This window comes from Phyllopteryx taeniolatus, chromosome 2, assembly GCF_024500385.1.
Source record: "Phyllopteryx taeniolatus isolate TA_2022b chromosome 2, UOR_Ptae_1.2, whole genome shotgun sequence".
NCBI classification, from domain to species: domain Eukaryota; kingdom Metazoa; phylum Chordata; class Actinopteri; order Syngnathiformes; family Syngnathidae; genus Phyllopteryx; species Phyllopteryx taeniolatus.
This window is the reverse complement of record NC_084503.1, coordinates 9,852,178-9,870,499: the sequence shown is the minus strand read 5'-3', so window position 1 is coordinate 9,870,499 and position 18,322 is coordinate 9,852,178. Positions and strand designations below refer to the sequence as shown.

Here is an 18,322-nt window from a genome sequence, read left to right as displayed (position 1 = left end):
GAAGTCGAATCTCAGATTCAGGAGGAGCAGTGTGGTTTTCGTCCTGGCCGTGGAACAGTGGACCAGCTCTACACCCTCGGCAGGGTCCTCGAGGGTGCATGGGAGTTCGCCCAACCAGTATACATGTGTTTTGTGGACTTGGAGAAGGCGTTCGACCGTGTCCCTCGGGGAGTCCTGTGGAGGGTGCTTCGGGAGTATGAGGTAACGAACCCAATGATACGGGCTGTTCGGTCCCTGTATGACCGGAGTCAGAGTTTGGTCCGCATTACCGGCAGTAAGTCGGACTCGTTCCCGGTGAGGGTTGGACTCCGCCAAGGCTGCCCTTTGTCACCAATTCTTTTCATAACTTTTATGGACAGAATTTCAAGGCGCAGCCGAGGCATAGAGGATGTCCTGTTTGGTGGCCTCAGTATTGCATCTCTGCTTTTTGCAGATGATGTGGTTCTGTTGGCTTCATCAAGCCGTGACCTCCAACTCTAACTGGAGCAGTTCGCAGCCGAGTGTGAAGCAGCTGGGATGAGAATCAGCACCTCCAAATCTAAGACCATGGTCCTCAGTCGGAAAAGGGTGGTGTGCCCTCTCCAGGTCTCCCGGACGCCTCCCTGGTGAGGTGGTCCGGGTACGTCCCACCAGGAGGAGACTCCGGGGACGACCCAGGACACGCTGGAGAGACTACGTCCTTCGGCTGGCCTGGGAACACCCCGGGATCTCCCCGGAAGAGCTGGATGAAGTGGCTGGGGAGAGGGAAGTCTGGGCCTCCCTGCTAAAGCTAGTGCCCCCACGACCCGACCTCGGATAAGCGGTAGTAAATGGATGGATGGAGATCGACTAATACTTGTCCCGTTAGGGGACGCCACAGCGTGTCATCCTTTTCCATGTAAGCCTATCTCCTGCATATTCGTCTCTAACACCAACTGCCCTCATGTCTTCCCTCAGGACATCCATCAACCTTCTCTTTGGACTTCCTCTAGCTCTCTTGCCTGGCAGCTCCCTCCTCATCACCCTACCAATGTACTCACTCTCTCTCTCCTATGGACGTGTCCGAACCATCGAAGTCTGATCTCCCTAACTTTGTCTCCAAAACATCGAACCTTGGCTGTCCCTCTGATGAGCTCATTTCTAATTTTATCCGACCTGGTCACTCCTAGAGCGAACCTCAACATCTTCATTTCCGCCACCTCCAGCTCTGCTTCCTGTTGTCTCTTCAGTGCCACCTTCTCTAATCCGTACATCATGGCTGGCCTCACCACTGTTTTATAAACTTTGCCCTTCATCCTAGCAGAGACTCTTCTGTCACATAACATACCTGACACCTTCCTCCACCCGTTCCAACCTGCTTGGACACGTTTCTTCACTTCCTGACCACACTCACCATTGCTCAGGACTGTTGACCCCAAGTATTTAAAGTCCTCCACCCTTGCTATCTCTTCTCCCTGTAGCCTCACTCTTCCTCCTCCACCTCTCATTCATGCACATATATTCAGTCTTACTTTGGCTAATCTTAATTCCTTTGCTTTCCAGTGCATGGCTCCATCTTTCTAACTGCATTTCTAACTGTTCCTCCATCTGCTCTCAGCTTTCACTGCAGATCACAATGTCATCTGCAAACATCATGGTCCACAGGGATTCCAGTCTAACCTCAACTGTTAGCCTACCCATCACCACTGCAAACAGGAAGGGGCTCAGGGCTGATCCCTGATGCAGTCCCACCTCCACCTTAAATTTGTCTGTCACACCTACAGCACACCTCAACACTGTTCTGCTGCCCTCGTACATGTCCTGTATTATTCTAACATACTTCTCTGCCACTCCAGACATCCGCATGCAGTACCACAGTTCCTCTCTGGGTACTCTGTCATAGGCTTTCTCTAGATCTACAAAGACACAATGTAGCTCCTTCTGACCTTCTCTGTACTTTTCCATCAACATCCTCAAGGCAAATAATGCATCTGTGGTACTCTTTCTAGGCATGAAACCATACCGTTGCTCGCAAATACTTACTTTTGTTGTCCTGAGTCTAACCTCCACAACTCTTTCCTATAACTCCATCGTGTGGCTCATCATCTTTATTCCTCTATAGTTCCCACAGCTCTGTACATCACCCTTGTTCTTAAAAATTGGGACCAGCACACTTTTCCTCCATTCGTCAGGCATCTTCTCACCCACTAGAATTCTGTTGAACAAGCTGGTCAAAAACTCAACAGCCACCTCTCCTAGATGCTTCCATACCTCCACAGGCATGTCATCAGGACCAACTGCCTTTCCATTTTTCATCCTCTTTAATGCCTTTCTAACTCCCCCCTGACTAATCATTGCCACTTCCTGGTCCACCACACTTGGCTCCTCTACTCTTCTTCTCTCAGTGTTCCACTTTTCTTGTATGATTTCCTGTACATTGAGGTTCCACCACCAAGTCTCATTCTCTCCTTTCCTGCCAGAAGATACACCAAATACTCTCCTGCCTGTCACCTTGGCTGTAGTGGTCCAGTCTTCTGGAAGCTCCTCCTGTCCACCGAGAGACTGTCTCACCTCTTCTTGAAAAGCCGCACAACACTCTTCCTTTCTCAGCTTCCACCACATGGTTCTCTGCTCTGCCTTTGTCTTCTTAATCTTCTTCCGCACCACCAGAGTCATCTTACACACCACCATACTATGCTGTCTAGCCACACACTCCCCTCCCACTGCCTTACAGTCAGTAACCTCCTTCTGATTACATCATCCGCACAAGATATAATGCACCTGCGTGCTTCTGCCTCCGCTCTTGTAGGTCACCCTATGTTCCTGACTCTTCTGGAAGAAAGTGTTCACTACAGCCATTTCCATCCTTTTTGCAGTCTACCACCATCTGTCCCTCCAAGTTCCTTTCCCGGATGCCGTACTTACCCATTACGTCTTCATCACCTCTGTTTCTTTCACCAACATGTCCATTACAATCTGCACTAATCACAACAATCACGAAGAAGAAGTCTACTCTTCCTTATTTGTGTCTGTATTATACTGTTCTTCCTCACAGTAGCCAAGGCAGGCACACCAGAAGGAGCAGCACAATGAATTGGAATACAGCATTAAATCATGATGCAACAATTCGATTTAATTATGTTTACTCCATGTTTTGGTAAAGTACAATACTATAGAGGGATATTGTTTCTTATTGAAACAAAACATTTTTTTTGGGGTGGGGAAGCTGGAACGGATTAATGGCATTTCCATTCATTTCAATGGGGAAGGATAAATTGAGGAATGCATGTTTTGAGTTACGAGCATGCTAAAGAACAAATTAAACTTGTATCTCAAGGCACCACTATATACTTCAGCGTGGAGGTCGCATGTTTGCTTTGTCCTTGTGTGGGTCCTCTAATTTCCTCCCACATTTATTGTAGAATCTAATCTTTTTTAGTTGTCTGCGCATCTGCCTCACAATCGAGTGGTTCTGGGTTTAAATCTCAGCTCCGGCCTTCTTGTGTGGAGTTTGCATGGTCTTTCCATGTTTATGCGGGGTTTCCTCAGGCACAGCTTCCTCACACATTCCAAAAACAATTCATTGAAGACTTTAAATTGCCAATGATGAGTGTGACTCCTTGTTTGTGTCCTATGATTAGCTGGTGACCAGTCCAGCTCATGCTCCAGCTCACCTGCAACCCTAATGGATAATCATTTCTAGGCTATGCGGTGAACTAGAGGTCGGCATGTCTGTTTCACAGTCGAGAGGTCAGCGGTGTCAAACACAAGGCCTGGGGCCAGATCCGGCCTGCCACTTCATTTTATGTGGCCCGCGAAAGCAAATCATTTGCATCGACTTCATGTTTCTTGCTAAAAATCCAAAATTGGAAATTGTCTTCACTTTTAATAACGAGATATCACAAAAAAATGTTGTTACCAATCCCCCATTTAAAATAAAATGAATAATAGTCGAACAAACAATTTTACACTGGCTTCTGATTTCAAAACTAGTTATCCATGGATTTGTTGCGTTTGTAATAATATCAGGGAGTCATACTGTTTTATGGGTTCACAGGTTTGAACGACCATCCAAAGGAAACCGTAACTAGAATGTGGCCCGCGATAAAAATTAGTTTGACACCACTGGATAGGTTTCAATCTCAGCTAAGACTCTTGCGTGAAGTTTGCATGTTCTCCCTGTGCTTTACATGTTAGGCTAATTTTAAGACTCAATTGTCCATAAGTGTGAGTGTGAATGGTTGTTTATATGTGCCTTGTTTGGTTGGCAAGGAATCGGCAGCATCAACCAGCTGATTTGTCAACTGTACTTACCATTAAGTAACGATAGGAATACTACATTGATCCATAGGTAAAATAACAATTTTGAGTACAAGATTACAGCATTTGCATGAATATATCGCTAAAATAAAAGCTAGAATAAACAAAGACACTTTCAGGTGTCCTTAATAACACAAATATATTTTGCTCGGGCGGCACGGTGGACGACTGGTTAGCACATCTGCATGGTCGAATATCATGCTGGTGCAGTCCTAATTGATGGCCTACAAAAATGTCTCATTGCCAAGGTGTGAGTCAAGAAACATCTCACGGTGCGTAAGAGCAGAGAGCTGTCTCAAGACCATCACAAACTAATTGTAACATAACGGTGTAACATTGGTTACTGGCGCATATCTAAGCCTCTGAATGTTCCAGTGAGCACGGTTGGGTCCAAAATACGTAAGTGGAAAGCCAATCATACCACCATAAAATTGCCTCGATCAGGTGCTCTTCGCAAGATTTCTGACAGAGGAGTGTAAAGAATAATCAGAAGAGTTGTCCAAGAGCCAAGGACCACCTGTGGAGAGCTTCAAAAAGACCTGGAATTTGCAGGTACTGTTGTCACAAGGAAAACAGTGAGTAATGCACTCCGCTGCCATGGCCTGTTTGCACCACTAAAGACCCCATTGCTGGAAAAAAAAAGCATGTCAAAGCTCATTTAAGGTTTGCTGAACAGCATTTAGACAAGCCAGTTAAATACTGGGAGAATACAGTCTGGTCGGATGAGAGCAAAATTGAACTGTTTGGATGCCATATTGCACGCCACGTTTGGAGGAAAAATGGCACTGCACATCACCCTAAAAACACCACACCAACAGTGAAGTTCGGAGGAGGGAACATGATGGTATGGAGCTGCTTTTCAGCAAATGGTACTAGTAAACTTCACACTACTGATGGAAGGATGAATGGGAAAATGTACCAAGACATTTTTGACAAAAATCTGCTGCGATCTACGAGGATGATGAAAATGAAACGAGGGTGGACATTTCAGCAGGATAAGGATCCAAAACATACTGCCAAGGGAACTCTCAATTGGTTTCAAAGAAAAAAAAATAAAGCTGCTAGAATGGCCCAACCAATCACCTGACTTGAATCCAATCGAAAATCTATGGAAAGAACTGAAACTCAACATCCATAAAATAAGCTCACGGAACCTTCAAGATTTGAAGACTGCTTGTGTGGAGGAATGGGCCAAAATCACACCAGAGCAATGCATGCGACTAGTTTCTCCATACAGGAGGCATCTTGAAGCTGTTGTTGCAACCAAAGGCTTGTGTACAAAGTGGTAAGTAAATACCAGTTGCCGTGTTCAATACTTTTCCCCTGTGTAATTTCACAGTATTACACACAACTTAATTTCTGATCGTATTTATTCAACTTTATTTGTATGTATGGATTACTTGGGTTGTTGCTAACATCTGGTGAAATTTTCAGGTCAATAGCACCTTTGGAAATATATTTAATGAGAAAAAAATTGTGACCTGTTAACGACTTATTTCAGCCGCTGTATGTACAGCTGTGTGTGTTTGCGTGCATGCGCACAAAGCTCTGATCAAAGCTACTGCTTCTATCTGGTGTCAATTTCTCATACTAAAATCCTTCCCAAGCCTTAGATACGTATTGTGGAGCTGCACCAAACCTTCTATTACAATTGTATTTAAAAACATAATAATAATAGAAAGGAAAAGAAAACACACTGAAAACTTATTATTATGGCTTTGGCACTAAACGGATGTGCTTATGAAAACGTATTAATATGTCTTTGGCACTAAATTCAGGAAAAAAAAAAATTCTAAGTTACCTGGGCCTGTGTGAAAAAGTAATGGCACCTTAAACCTAATAACTGGTTGGGCCATCTACAACAACAACAACTGACATGAAGCGTTTTCTATAACTGGCAATGAGTCTTTCACATCTCTGTGGAGATATTTTGGCCCACTATTCCTTATAGAATTGTTTAAATTCGGTACAAAATTGAGGGGTTTCAAGGATGAAGGACCTTTTAAACGTCATGCCACTTCATTTCATTCGGATTCAAGATTCAAAACCCGAACCTCAGACCTGTGAGGCAGACATGCTAACCACCAGCCCACCACCATGCCGGCCTTCGATGTTAAAATCAATGGTCAATTTTTCTCTTGTAGCTCTTCGATATGAAAACCCGAATTGCATCAAAAATATATATGGAGTGTAAAATAAGTCATCAAGCAGCCGGATTTCAATATGCTGTATATTATAATAATTACAGAGACGGTGTATTCAATGTTCATACCAATGAACTTTATTTTGATGGCTGCGACCATGTTCCCAACAGTTGATAGCGTCTGAGTTCCCTCACCTTTTCCAATGTCTGTCGTTCTATTTTGTACTATATGATAAGTGACAAAGTGTGTGTGTGTGTGTGTGCGTGTGTGTGCGTGTGTGTGTTGGGGGGGGGCAAAGGTAATGCCGTTTTGAATGTGATACTCTTGTTCCCCCTTCTGGCGTTACCTAAGAAATGCAGATGAAGTCATATAATAAAAGAACATAACAACTGTATAAAGTTTTAAAAGTGTACACAGTCTAAAATCATTAGGAAAAATCAATTTGCATTATAAATCAGTGTAGCAATCAATCAATGTATTATAAATCAATTTGTATTACAATTTTGTATTATTTTCAGTATTGTATCATAATATCACCATTTAACTTTTACAATCTTCATTTTAGGGATTTTGGTCATTCTGGTCACACTTTAACATGACCTTTATCCCAAGACCCTGACGTGTGGTCTCAAACGCCTGGACCGCCTGCTCTAGGGGGAAGCGGTGAGTCACCAGAGGCTTCACATTCACTTTGCCCGATGCCAACATGGTGATGGCCATGGGCCAACTGCAAAACAGTTAACGCAGACATTTTATGGATGATTGTGTGATTATTAGTGGCAGTAAAGTGCAAGATAATTAACATCCAACATCGGCTTAGCGTAAAAGGTTTTACATACGTGTTGCAGTAGCGAAAGACACCTCTGATGTCAACTTCTCTGACGGCTGCGTTGATTAGAGGAATGGTGGCCATTTCTGATCCAAGACCCACCAGCACCACCACACCTCCTGAACGGGTCGCCTGGTAAAGCACAGCAGGAGTGTCTTATTTGATCAAACAAACAGGTAGTGGATGCTGTCTTCTGAATATGTAAATATCAGTGCATTATATGATAAAAACACTCCAGAAGAATTTGGGTCTCTGGAGTGCCTGTCCATCTATCAAGAGGGAAAATAAACAACCAAGTATTTCTGAAAATGTGTCTGTGAGCAGGCTGTTCTGCACTTCCGCCCCCACTGTTACATAATAGTGGTGCTAATTTACATAATAACTGGCCTCCTCTGAGTTTCTATGCCCACGATTGGGCAGCTAGGCTCGTAGAGATGCCATTGTCAAGTGACAGCCAGAGTCTGGCGCCGGACAACGCGGAAGCACAAACATGTCGTAGTGTACATGGTTGAATTAGTCAGCGGTGACATCGCACAAGCACCATTCATTTGCAAACTGGACGCAGAGTCGCAGACACAGATTTGTAGCTCACTATTTTATGAAAAATGGTTGCCTTAACGGTAGAAAAAGCTTCGAAAAATAGCCAGAAAGTGCCGAATTTGCCAATGCTGATTGTCCTCTCTCTCATGCCCAAGTTCTGACTCTGGCTGTCATGGTAACAAAAGCCATACCTTCAATAATCGGGTGCTATGAATCAGTGTCACAAATAATGAGTGTGCTGAAATGTTTTATAACTTTGTGTATTTTGACCGAAGAATGTTATAGACCTTTTATTAAGACCCCAGGGAACTGTTTTAAATTGTGAAAAATGTGCATGTCTTTTTGAAGAATATACAGTATAATACTGTAAACCCCACATATTTGTGTCTGTGAAACTATCTTCTGTTATTCTCTGAAAAACTCATAAATTTGCAGGTTTTGTGTTTAGTCCAAAGCAATTAAAGTATTACTTTGGCACCAGGTGGTGGGATCTTGGTGCCAAAAAACTATGCTGAAGTGAAATGAGGAGATTCATTTGCTGGAATTTTGTGGAATCAACAGTATAGGCAATTATTCTCAGATTTTTACTATTTGTGAAATCCCTATCCACCACGAATAGGGATTCACTGTATAAGAAGTCAGTATGGTCCATCTATTTCAAAATTAGAGCACATAATCTTCCATTGAGTCCACTGCATAGACAAATAGTCACATTATGACCTGGAGAGGCTGCAGACCAGTGTACGTACATAGATGGCAGCTTGGATGCTGCTCTCGACGCCACTACATTCAATCGTGATGTGCGGCTGAGCTCCCAGCATGTTCTCCACCCTCGTGGCCAACTGCTGAGGTCCGTCCCCTCGCTTCACAGTCAGCTGGAAGTCTGCGCCCAACTCCTTGGCCATCGCCAGACGCTCGGGGAACAGATCTGAATATGACAATGGGCTGATTAGAGAGAACTAAGTATTCTAGAAAGGATATGTTGTGTGTTACCCGTGATGACAACTTGCACAGCTCCCATTGCCTTGGCCACAAGCAGACAGACCAATCCGATTGGCCCTTTGAGACAAAAATGAACACACAAGACGCAAACAGTAGCGGCAACATCATGAAACACCACTACAGTGGGTACGGAAAGTTTTCAGACCCCCTTAAATATTTCACTCTTTGTTATATAGCAGCCATTTGTTAAAATCATTTAAGTTCTTTTTTTTCCTCATTAATGTACACACAGCACCCCATATTGACAGAAAATAAACGTAAGTGTTGAAATTTTTGCTGATTTATTAAAAAAAGAAAAACTGAAATATCACACAGCAATAAGTATTCAGACCCTTTGCTGTGACACTCATATAGTTCACTCGGGTGCTATCTATTTTTTCTGATCATCCTTAATTAAAATGGTTCTACGCCTTCATTGGAGTCCAGCTGTGTTTGATTATACTGATTGGACTTGATTAGGAGAGCCACACACCTGTCTATGTAAAACCTTACAGTTCACAGTGCATGTCAGAGCAAATGAGAATCATGAGGTCAAAGGAACTGCCTGAAGAGCTCAGAGACAGAATTGTGGCAAGGCACAGGTTTGGCCAAGGTTAGAAAAACATTTCTGCTGCACTTTACATTCCTAAGAGCACAGTGGCCTCCATAATCCTGAAATGGAAGACGTTTGGGACGACCAGAACCCTTCCTAGAGCTGGCCGTCCGGCCAAACTGAGCAATCTGGGGAGAAGAGCCTTGGTGAGAGAGGTAAAGAAGAACCCAAAGATCACTGTGGCTGAGCTCCAGAGATGCAGTCGGGAGATGGGAGAAAATTCTAGAAAGTCAACCACCACTGCAGCCCTCCACCAGTCGGGGCTTTATGGCAGAGTGGCCCGACGGAAGCCTCTCCTCAGGGCAGGACACATGAAAGCCCGCATGGAGTTTGCTTTAAAAAAAAAAAAAAACACCAGAAGGACTCCAAGATGGTGAGAAATAAGATTCTCTAACATTGATGAGACTAAGAAATGGTTGGACTTAATTCTAAGTGGCATGTGTGGAGAAAACCAGACACTGCTCATCACCTGCCCAATACAGTACCAACAGTGAAGCATGGTGGTGGCAACATCATGCTGTGGGGGTGTTTTTCAGCTGCAGGGACAGGAAGACTGTTTGCAATCGAAGAAAAGATGAATGCAGCCAAGTACAGGGATATCCTGGACGAAAACCTTCTCCAGAGTGCTCAGAATCTCAGACTGGGCCGAAGGTTAACCTTAAAAAAAGACAATAACCCTAAGCACACAGCTAAAATGCAGAAGGAGTGGCTTTAGAACAACTCCGTGACTGTTCTTGAATGGCCCAGCCAGAGCCCTGACTTAAACCCAATTGAGCATCTCTGGAAAGACCTGAAAATGGCTGCGCACCAATGTTCACCAGCCAATCTGACAGAAGTTGAGAGGATCTGCAAGGAGGAATGGCAGAGATGAGCCCCAAATCCAGGTGTGAAAAATTTGTTGCATCATTCCCAAAAAGACTCATGGCTGTATTAGCTCAAAAGGGTGCTTCTACTAAATACAGAGCAAAGGGTCTGAATACTTGTGATATTTCAGTTTTGCTTTTTTAATAAATCACGAAAAAATTTCAACAATTACATGTTTTTCTGTCAATATGGGGTGCTGTGTGTACATTAATGAGGAAAAAAACATGAACTTAAATGTTTTTAACAAATGGCTACAATATAACAAAGAGTGAAAAATTTAAGGGGGTCTGAAAACTTTCTGTACCCACTGTATCTATCTATTGTCATGTGCTGATCATTTTAATTTCAGTTGCATACATATAATTTTACCAAGTAAATGCTAATGTAAATAAATTTGCCATCCAGTTCTACACAAGACTAGTTTATGCCAGTAGTATGTACATAAATTGCTTCGAGGTGACCTCTCTGCGAACACCTCTCCGTTCCATCCCCGTTACTCATCTATCAGGTATTGTCAAAGCTTGAGTGGTGTTGTTTAGTTTTAGTATGATTACACAGTGCTTAACATCTCTTCATATTTGTGTTACCGGTGACCCTGCTAAGAGCAAGCACTGCAGAAAATTGATGGATGGAAAATATGTTTTACAATTAGAACCAACAACAAATTGTCTTTGACTTTAAACGTTCAACTTGTAGATGTTTTAATTGTCCATTAGATTGTTTTCTCCTGTTAAATATTAGTCTGTTGCTTCATATGTTAATGTTCTTTTTTGTTGAACCTCAGCCACTGACAAAAAAGACTCCTTACTTGTGCGGGCATGATACAGACAGTTCCTTTGTAAATTAGTTTCTTGCTTCCAAACACCATTGTTGTTTTTTAGAAAAAATAAAATACCTGCACCACAGATGAGCACAGTGCTGCCCAGGGTCACGTCGGCTCTGCGACAGGCGTGGATGCCCACTGACAGAGGTTCAATCAGAGCACCCTCCTCAAATGTCACATTATCAGGCAACCTGGAGAGAGAAACACATTTCAAATGAAGAGGATGTATGCAATGATTGAGTAAGAGTGTTGCAGTTAGACAACAGTACACTGTTAGCTAATTCTTTGTGCAAAGCCTAATGCATTACTTGTAACAGAAGTTGGCACTGTGTGTGTAGTATCTGCACAAATTGCCATCATCGGGCGGCGTGGCACAGAAGAAGATAGTCGGGGATAAATTGTAGCGCCCGTTTTTGAAAAACTCGTCCATCCCTCGGGGAACACCTGGCTCAACAGCAACTCTGTCTCCTAAAAGTTCAAAAAGACAAATGTGTAATATGATGGTGAGCATTTTTAAGGGTTCCTAAACAATTAAAATTCTATGTTTTTCCAGACACTGATATAAAATAAAATAAAATAAACCTCTGGTAATTCTCTGTTAAAATAATAATAATAATAACAATTTAGGACAATTGACTAAATAGATGTGGATCATGTAAATAAATCAATTGCTCATGCACTAAATCATTTGTTTTCATTATTCTGAATATGCATGCCACTATGTCAAAAAAATCCAGATATGTTCAATGCATGACATTTTATTTTTAACTGCACATGAGCAGTTCATGAACGTTTGGCTGAATTTGCCTTGTGGGATTAATAAATTTTTCATCTTAATATAATTTCTGAAATTCCCTCCAGGTAGGCTCGCTGATGGTTTCTATTTCACGACCGTGAGGCATTTCGGCTCACTCACCAACTTGAAGGTGTTTGACCGCCGAGCCGACCTTGACCACCCGTCCTGAGGCTTCATGCCCCAACACCATTGGCTTCCTCACCACGAAGTCACCAATGCGGCCGTGCTGCCAGTAGTGGACATCGGAGCCGCAGATGCCAACTGAGTGCATCTGAAGCAAAACCTCTGAATGCAAAGCATGACACAACCACTTTGAGGAGGGCCACATGTTGAATAGCGAACCCCTACTGATTGACCCTGAAGTTCGTTTGATCTTGCGGGGGTTTTCTCCAGGTACTCCTGCTTTTTTTTTACCAAAGGAAAAGAATAATAATGTGCACTTACATTGAAAATGGAAATACTAAAGCATTGCTTGCTATCAAACTTAAGGCAGTGTGTTTTGCTGTTTTTACATTTTGCAGTGGTTAACATCTCTTTACACTTAGTAAGATAAAATGGGAGGTATGGGCGGCTGATCGGCCGATCCGATCCGAGCAATGACGTATGACGTCATTGATCAATGATGTCATTGCTCGGCTCCGCAAAAGACATTAACTCCACGTCGCCGCGTGCACAGTATATTTGAATCCAAAAGCTAGTTTATTCTTAGCCTTGTCGCGTGTCTTTTGACGTAGTACTGTAAATATCTGACGGCCAATGAAGTTATTAAAAAAAAAAAAAAAAAAAAAAAAAAAAAAAAGAAACACGTCGGCGGTGTGGAACAGACAACACGTCTGGGACAGGCAACACGTAATGCCCGGATCAGACTACAAGACAAATTTGCTCTTTCACAATTGCACTGTCAGACTACTGCAATAAAATCTTGTATTCCGATACCACCGCATCCGCTTTTTTACGATCATTGGGGTTTATCTTGTCAACTCATTACCGTGGCAACGACAACAAGAGTGGAGCCTTCATAGGGTGAGCTAAGGTAAGTTTTGGTTGGCATCGTCACTGCTCTTGACTCATATCGTGCTGTTACAAATGGCTTACTCAATATTATACAAGTAATCCAGTAAAAGTAAGAAAGAATAAAATTTGCAAAGTAATTATAAAGTGGGCACGGTGGGCGACTGGTTAGAGCGTCAGCCTCACAGTTCTGAGGACAGGGGTTCAATCCCCGGCCCCGCCTGTGTGGAGTTTGCATGTTCTCCCCGTGCCAGCATGGGTTTTCTCTGGGCACTCCGGTTTCCTCCCACATTCCAAAAACATGCATGAATTGGAGACTCTAAATTGCCCGTAGGTGTGAATGTGAGTGCGAATGGTTGTTTGTTTGTATGTGCCCTGCGATTGGGTGGCAACCATTTCAGGGTGTACTGAAGGCCCTCGCACGCGATATACTGATGCCATGATCATACATAGACTTATTTGTGCCCTGTTATGTTGTGCAACCTAACCTCAGTAGCAAAATGTTCTGATAATCGCGCAACTGTGAAACTACATGTCAGCAGGGCGCACCCAAAAACGGCTGCATAACAGGATTTTTGTGCCAAGAAGAGATATTGCTGCGGCCTTGGATCCGCCCTGCTCAAGTTTTAACACCGCCCTGAACACTGTATATAATCTCGCACTGAACGCTGAAAAAGCGCACATTTGAGCAGCTGCAGCCTTTGACCTGTAGTACATTTGTGCCCAGAATATTCTGCAATAAAGATCTTAAAGAAGTTCATTCCAGTCTCTGATTCTGACCAACACTCTCACCATCCGAAATTCAACGAACACGCGAAGGACTGGCGGAGAAAAGCCTCCTTCAACAGTACCCCGCCTCCTGCCCGATGATAGCTGGGACAGGCTCCAGCACGCCCGCGACCCTAGTGAGGAGAAGCGGCTCAGAAAATGGATGGTGGATGAATTATAAAGTGCCTGACAACAAGAACAATATACAACTGAAATCAACGTTTCTGGTGAAGTAGTTGTGGTGATGTTTGAGCTGTGACATTTTCAAGGAGACATATGCAGTGGGGTTTCCTACCATTAGGACCTGGCTCCGGGACAGGGCGCTTCTCCTGAGGGAAACGCAAACACAAACCGGTATGAGACTACACGCGTACACCTTGCAGCGACTTGCCAAACGAAATTGCAGGATTTGGACTGTGAGCTTGTACCAGTCTGAGGTCTCCCTGAGAGTGCAGCACCACGGACAGATTGTCCTGCTCCATGACAGAATCAACCCGGGTCGGTGGCGGAGAACAACGTAGCCAAGCAAAGTCCGATTGATTGCTTTGTGGAGTTTGCAATCTTGCTCGGAGTGACAAAGTACATCACCGCCTTCTTTCTGGGGGTTGGTCCCACAATAAATACCCGATTGGCCCAACATGAGCGGCTCAGTCCACTGGGAAGGGGTGGACGTCTTTATTTATAAAATAATGCCTGCTTAAGAAAAAAATAAAATAAATAAATAAACATTTTCTTAAGCCTTTCTATTGCGCTCCACCCTAACATGTTAAAAGGCATGATATGAATTATTAATATTGTGTTTGATATACTGTTCGTACAGTTTTTACCCGTTTCAAAGGTGGTCAAGTCGTTCTGCTTAACATGGCGCACCATGCCAAAGATTTTCAAGAAAGGAGACGGACGAACGAATACATCTGTTTCATATCGTTTAAAACGCGTTATACATTGTTTCTAAAAAAAAAAAAAAAAAAAAAAAAGACTTGAATGAGGGCTCCTATGAATAATGCAATTTCATATTATGAAATGTTTAGCCGTCCAAATGTTTGGACGCTAGTGCGATGTCGAAGAGTTGATTGGCCCAAAGCGGAGCACGTGACAAAGGCTAACGGATATCAATGAAATATTTCAAAAAATATAATATAATATAAAAAACATCTCTGAAGAGCTTTTCGTTTACACGTTTTATTTTCTCACCCATGTAAATGTCAGATTTAGCTTACTAAATCGTAATGTGCCTAAATGGACACACATAAGAAGTTGAATTTCAAACATTTTAACAATTTTATTTTAAATGTATTTATTTTATGTGTATCTAGTGATTGAGCGAGACGACCATGTTTCCATTTAGCATGCCTCTCAGTTCTCACCATAAATCAATAAAATTAAGGAAAAACACAAAACAAGATAGAATTCATGTCACATTTTCATCGAGTGAATATCACATCCATAAGCAAAATCAATCGCATGCTGACACATAAGTAAACAATAATCGTTTAATTTTCAGTACATTAGATACAAATGGTCATTTTTTTCTCTGTGACTTTTGGCATGCAGGTATGGGTGTTACATTGTCTTGGAGCACTGGAAACAATTTGGATGGCAATAACAACAGTCCCACCGGTACATTTTTGCAGGCGCTACATGGTGACATACACCTAAGAGAACAAAGCGAAAAAACAAATCAGTCCGATACAGACTTCTTCAGTCCAACTAAAGATTTCCTAATGATGAATGTTTCACCTGTAACACTTTCACTGAATGAATCATCCTTTAATCGCAACATGTACACAATTCGTTCTCTGACGTGCTTGTACTGAATGAATCACTCCTGCAAGAATAAGAAGGTTTATGCATTTACTGTTTTGTGTTGTCCAATATTTGCATTAAATTCGCAACAAACTCGTCTCTGCTGCACTCCTCTTTCTTGGAATCGCTGGCAGCCTGGTCAGCAAAACTCTTCAGGGATCACAAGGAGGCAGAAACCAGTCAAATTAAGGTAACAGATTACCTAATCATCATCATAATGTGTCATCAATCATACCTGTGTATTTGGCTGGTCATGCTCCCAAATAAGCCTTCCAACCACATTTCTCACCGCTTAAAATACAAAGAGCATAATCACTAATATGTATTTATTATACTTAACTGTTTGGTTATGGTATCCTACACAACAGTAATTCTCAACTGATGGGTATACCCAAAAGCGGGTATATTAGCATAATAATTCAAACTATTACAACAGTTATGGTGGTATTCATCTGTATCCTTCATTGACTAATAAAAAGACTGATGTTGCACCTTCCTAAAATGAAGAGATACAATATTGTGGCCACATTTTGTGATATTTTACAATATACATTTTTGTGCATGCCACTGTTATGTTCATTCTTAGCTTCTTAAATAAGGTGCTCTGGAAGGCACTTTGAATATGTACTCTTGAGTAGTTATGTTTAACAATACAAGCTAAATATGACATACATACAGTTTCAAATGCTTTTTTGAACTATACATTTTCTTGATTGTTCTTAACTTTTATAAAAGTTGAATCCCGGTCCTCAGAACTGTGAGGCAGATGTGCTAACCAGTCGTCCACCATGCGTGCGTGTGTGTGTGTATATGTATGTATATGTATATATATATATATATATATATATATATATATATATATATATATATATATATATACACACACACACACACACACACACACACACACAGGGACCCCAGTGAGGATAAGCGGTAAAGATAATGGATGGATGGATATATATATATATATATATGTTTTATATATATTATATATATATATATATATATATCTGGATGAAAATCCTCACCGTCCTGCACTGCGACCGGAGGCAGCACATAGTGTCCGATGCTTACTGACTTTACACTCTGTCGCTTTTCACATGCACACAGGAACAAGCTGTGAAAAACAGTAATCTTGTCCCAGAGGTACTCTATACTTTGAAAAATCCTGAAATAATAAAAGCACCTTTAGTATAGGACCCACTCTAATGATATTTTTTAAAAATTATGTCACTCACCTGAGTGTGTCAGGGTGTGCAGCATCATCACTGAAAAGATAATCTGCTGTTCTCCAACCTGTAACTATTCCATCCTCCACTACTACAAGGTAACACGATGACACCAACTTGGTCATGCTAATGTAAATGTTGACATTTATCGACACCACCTTAAACTGGGGTTGTTGCAAGCTTTATCCTCTTTTCAAATCTTTATTAATGAACAAACTATATGTTTAAAATTACTGTAGCTCAAGCTAAGTATAATAAGTACAGTAAGTACCAAATGGTATTGACCCCAACATTAAACTAAATTCTGTTTAAATGCATACATTTTGGGGGGTTTTATGAACGGGTGTTTATATGGAAAATGACCACGATCTTAAGCTAGCTAGCTAGCTAAAAATTACTGAATGTACTGTGTAAATTGATCCACTCCTGGCTCATACTTACGCCAAAAATCCCGACGTGCCCGTGAAACACTGCTTGAAAACCAGGCTTTTTTATTTGCAAACATACTACATCGGCGTATCAGTAAGTTTTCATTGCCAAGGTTTGTTGGTTGGCTTGTTTCTGCCTCACATTCAACCTGAACGCCTCTGACGTTCACGTGCTTCAGAAACTGTTTTTTTTTTTTTTTTTTTTTTTTTTTTTTATAATTGTCTGAACCTTACGACTTTCCTTGTCCTTTAAAATTGCAGTATTCTATTAATATTGTAAAACTATATGTTGTTTGTCATATTGTTGGCTCTTTGCATTAAATTGTTGGAGCAAACTCAAATTGTTTACACAAACAAACAAAAATGGTAAACTGAGTTACTATTTCTGCTTCCACTTGTACGGTTTGTTTTATCCAACCTAGATATTCTATATAGCTGCTAGAAACTACTGCTATTTGTAGCCTTGTTTTCTATGTTCTGTCGTGGAAATAGGATTTATGAAAACGTTAACTCTCCTACATATTTCTTATTTTCCAAATAGTTTTGATAAATATTTTCATGACGATGCGAAATGTCACACTGACCCGTGACGCAAACATTGACAGTAACGTTAAGAGAAAAGCTCATGTTTCAAGAGGTCCTATCTGTTTCAATGGCTGCTGTATGAGATTTCAGCCGCTAGGTTGCAGCATTTTATAACGCATTGCTCAAGTTCATGAAAACCGTGGTTCTTGTTTATGGATCACAAGAATCCATTCAAATACAGTAATGGGTTTGAGGTCAAACCAGGCAACGACAAAGCATCACTTAAGTGTTCCTCTTTCTTCTTACCCCCCAAGAGCCCAACTTCAAGACTTTGATATAAAAACAGTGAAACGTGCTTTTATTGGATGATGGTGCATATTCTGCTGGAGGTTACAGCTGCCATGAGTGATAACATTTAAGAACATTTAACGCAAGCTGCTTTGTTGTCAAATCTCACTTCTTCAAAACAGCACCATGCTGGGTGGCTGTGGGCCAGACCGCCACGCTCCAAAACGATGAGGTTCCAGTCAGAACATCAGCACCGGGGTTGTGTGCAGGTCAGGCGCTTGGTGCTCTCACTCCAAAGCACACTTTTCCTCCCCCAATATCAGTTCCAGTAATATCATTGAGCCTTGTGTTTCACAGGAGTGTCAGCCAATTGAAGCAATTATTGCAGTGCAGGAGTGT

At 41.9% G+C, this 18,322-nt stretch overlaps 2 protein-coding genes across 4 annotated transcripts; both read right to left on the bottom strand.

Annotated features, from left to right (window-relative positions):
* Positions 1-6,536: 6,536 nt before the first annotated feature.
* sord (sorbitol dehydrogenase) lies at positions 6,537-14,280 on the bottom strand. Of its 3 annotated transcripts, none has more exons than XM_061759368.1 (9): positions 14,076-14,280; positions 13,943-13,976; positions 11,989-12,153; positions 11,381-11,540; positions 11,145-11,263; positions 8,785-8,850; positions 8,541-8,719; positions 7,262-7,383; positions 6,537-7,149 (listed from the first exon to the last, which is right to left on the bottom strand). In XM_061759368.1, the coding sequence occupies exons 1-9, from the start codon at positions 14,127-14,129 to the stop codon at positions 6,984-6,986; spliced, it is 1,065 nt and encodes a 354-aa protein (XP_061615352.1). In that variant the 5' UTR covers positions 14,130-14,280; the 3' UTR covers positions 6,537-6,983. The 3 variants fall into 3 exon arrangements, with proteins under 3 accessions (XP_061615352.1, XP_061615369.1, XP_061615359.1); XM_061759385.1 differs by lacking the exon at positions 14,076-14,280 and adding an exon at positions 13,672-13,781 and having other exon boundaries at positions 13,943-13,962; XM_061759375.1 differs by lacking the exon at positions 8,785-8,850.
* An 846-nt stretch (positions 14,281-15,126) lies between these two features.
* terb2 (telomere repeat binding bouquet formation protein 2) lies at positions 15,127-17,297 on the bottom strand. Its single transcript, XM_061759400.1, has 7 exons — positions 17,124-17,297; positions 16,692-16,773; positions 16,482-16,621; positions 15,689-15,744; positions 15,548-15,603; positions 15,388-15,475; positions 15,127-15,302 (listed from the first exon to the last, which is right to left on the bottom strand). Exons 1-6 carry the CDS (start codon positions 17,185-17,187, stop codon positions 15,418-15,420), a joined length of 456 nt encoding a protein of 151 aa, XP_061615384.1. The 5' UTR covers positions 17,188-17,297; the 3' UTR covers positions 15,127-15,302; positions 15,388-15,417.
* Between the last annotated feature and the right edge of the window lie 1,025 nt (positions 17,298-18,322).

What these genes read in the sequence shown, in the direction of transcription:
- sord (XM_061759368.1), bottom strand. Translation starts at nt 14,129, where the DNA reads ATGGAGCAGGACAATCTGTCCGTGGTGCTGCACTCTCAGGGAGACCTC. An exon ending in TGTGCAAGTTGTCATCACGG is followed by an intron (nt 8,720 to 8,784) that starts GTAACACACAAC and finishes TGTCATATTCAG; the next exon opens with ATCTGTTCCCCGAGCGTCTG. An exon ending in GTCTTTCGCTACTGCAACAC is followed by an intron (nt 7,150 to 7,261) that starts GTATGTAAAACC and finishes ACTGTTTTGCAG; the next exon opens with TTGGCCCATGGCCATCACCA.
- terb2 (XM_061759400.1), bottom strand. Translation starts at nt 17,187, where the DNA reads ATGTTTGCAAATAAAAAAGCCTGGTTTTCAAGCAGTGTTTCACGGGCA. An exon ending in GGCACGTCGGGATTTTTGGC is followed by an intron (nt 16,774 to 17,123) that starts GTAAGTATGAGC and finishes GTTACCTTGTAG; the next exon opens with TAGTGGAGGATGGAATAGTT. An exon ending in ATGACCAGCCAAATACACAG is followed by an intron (nt 15,604 to 15,688) that starts GTATGATTGATG and finishes TGATCCCTGAAG; the next exon opens with AGTTTTGCTGACCAGGCTGC.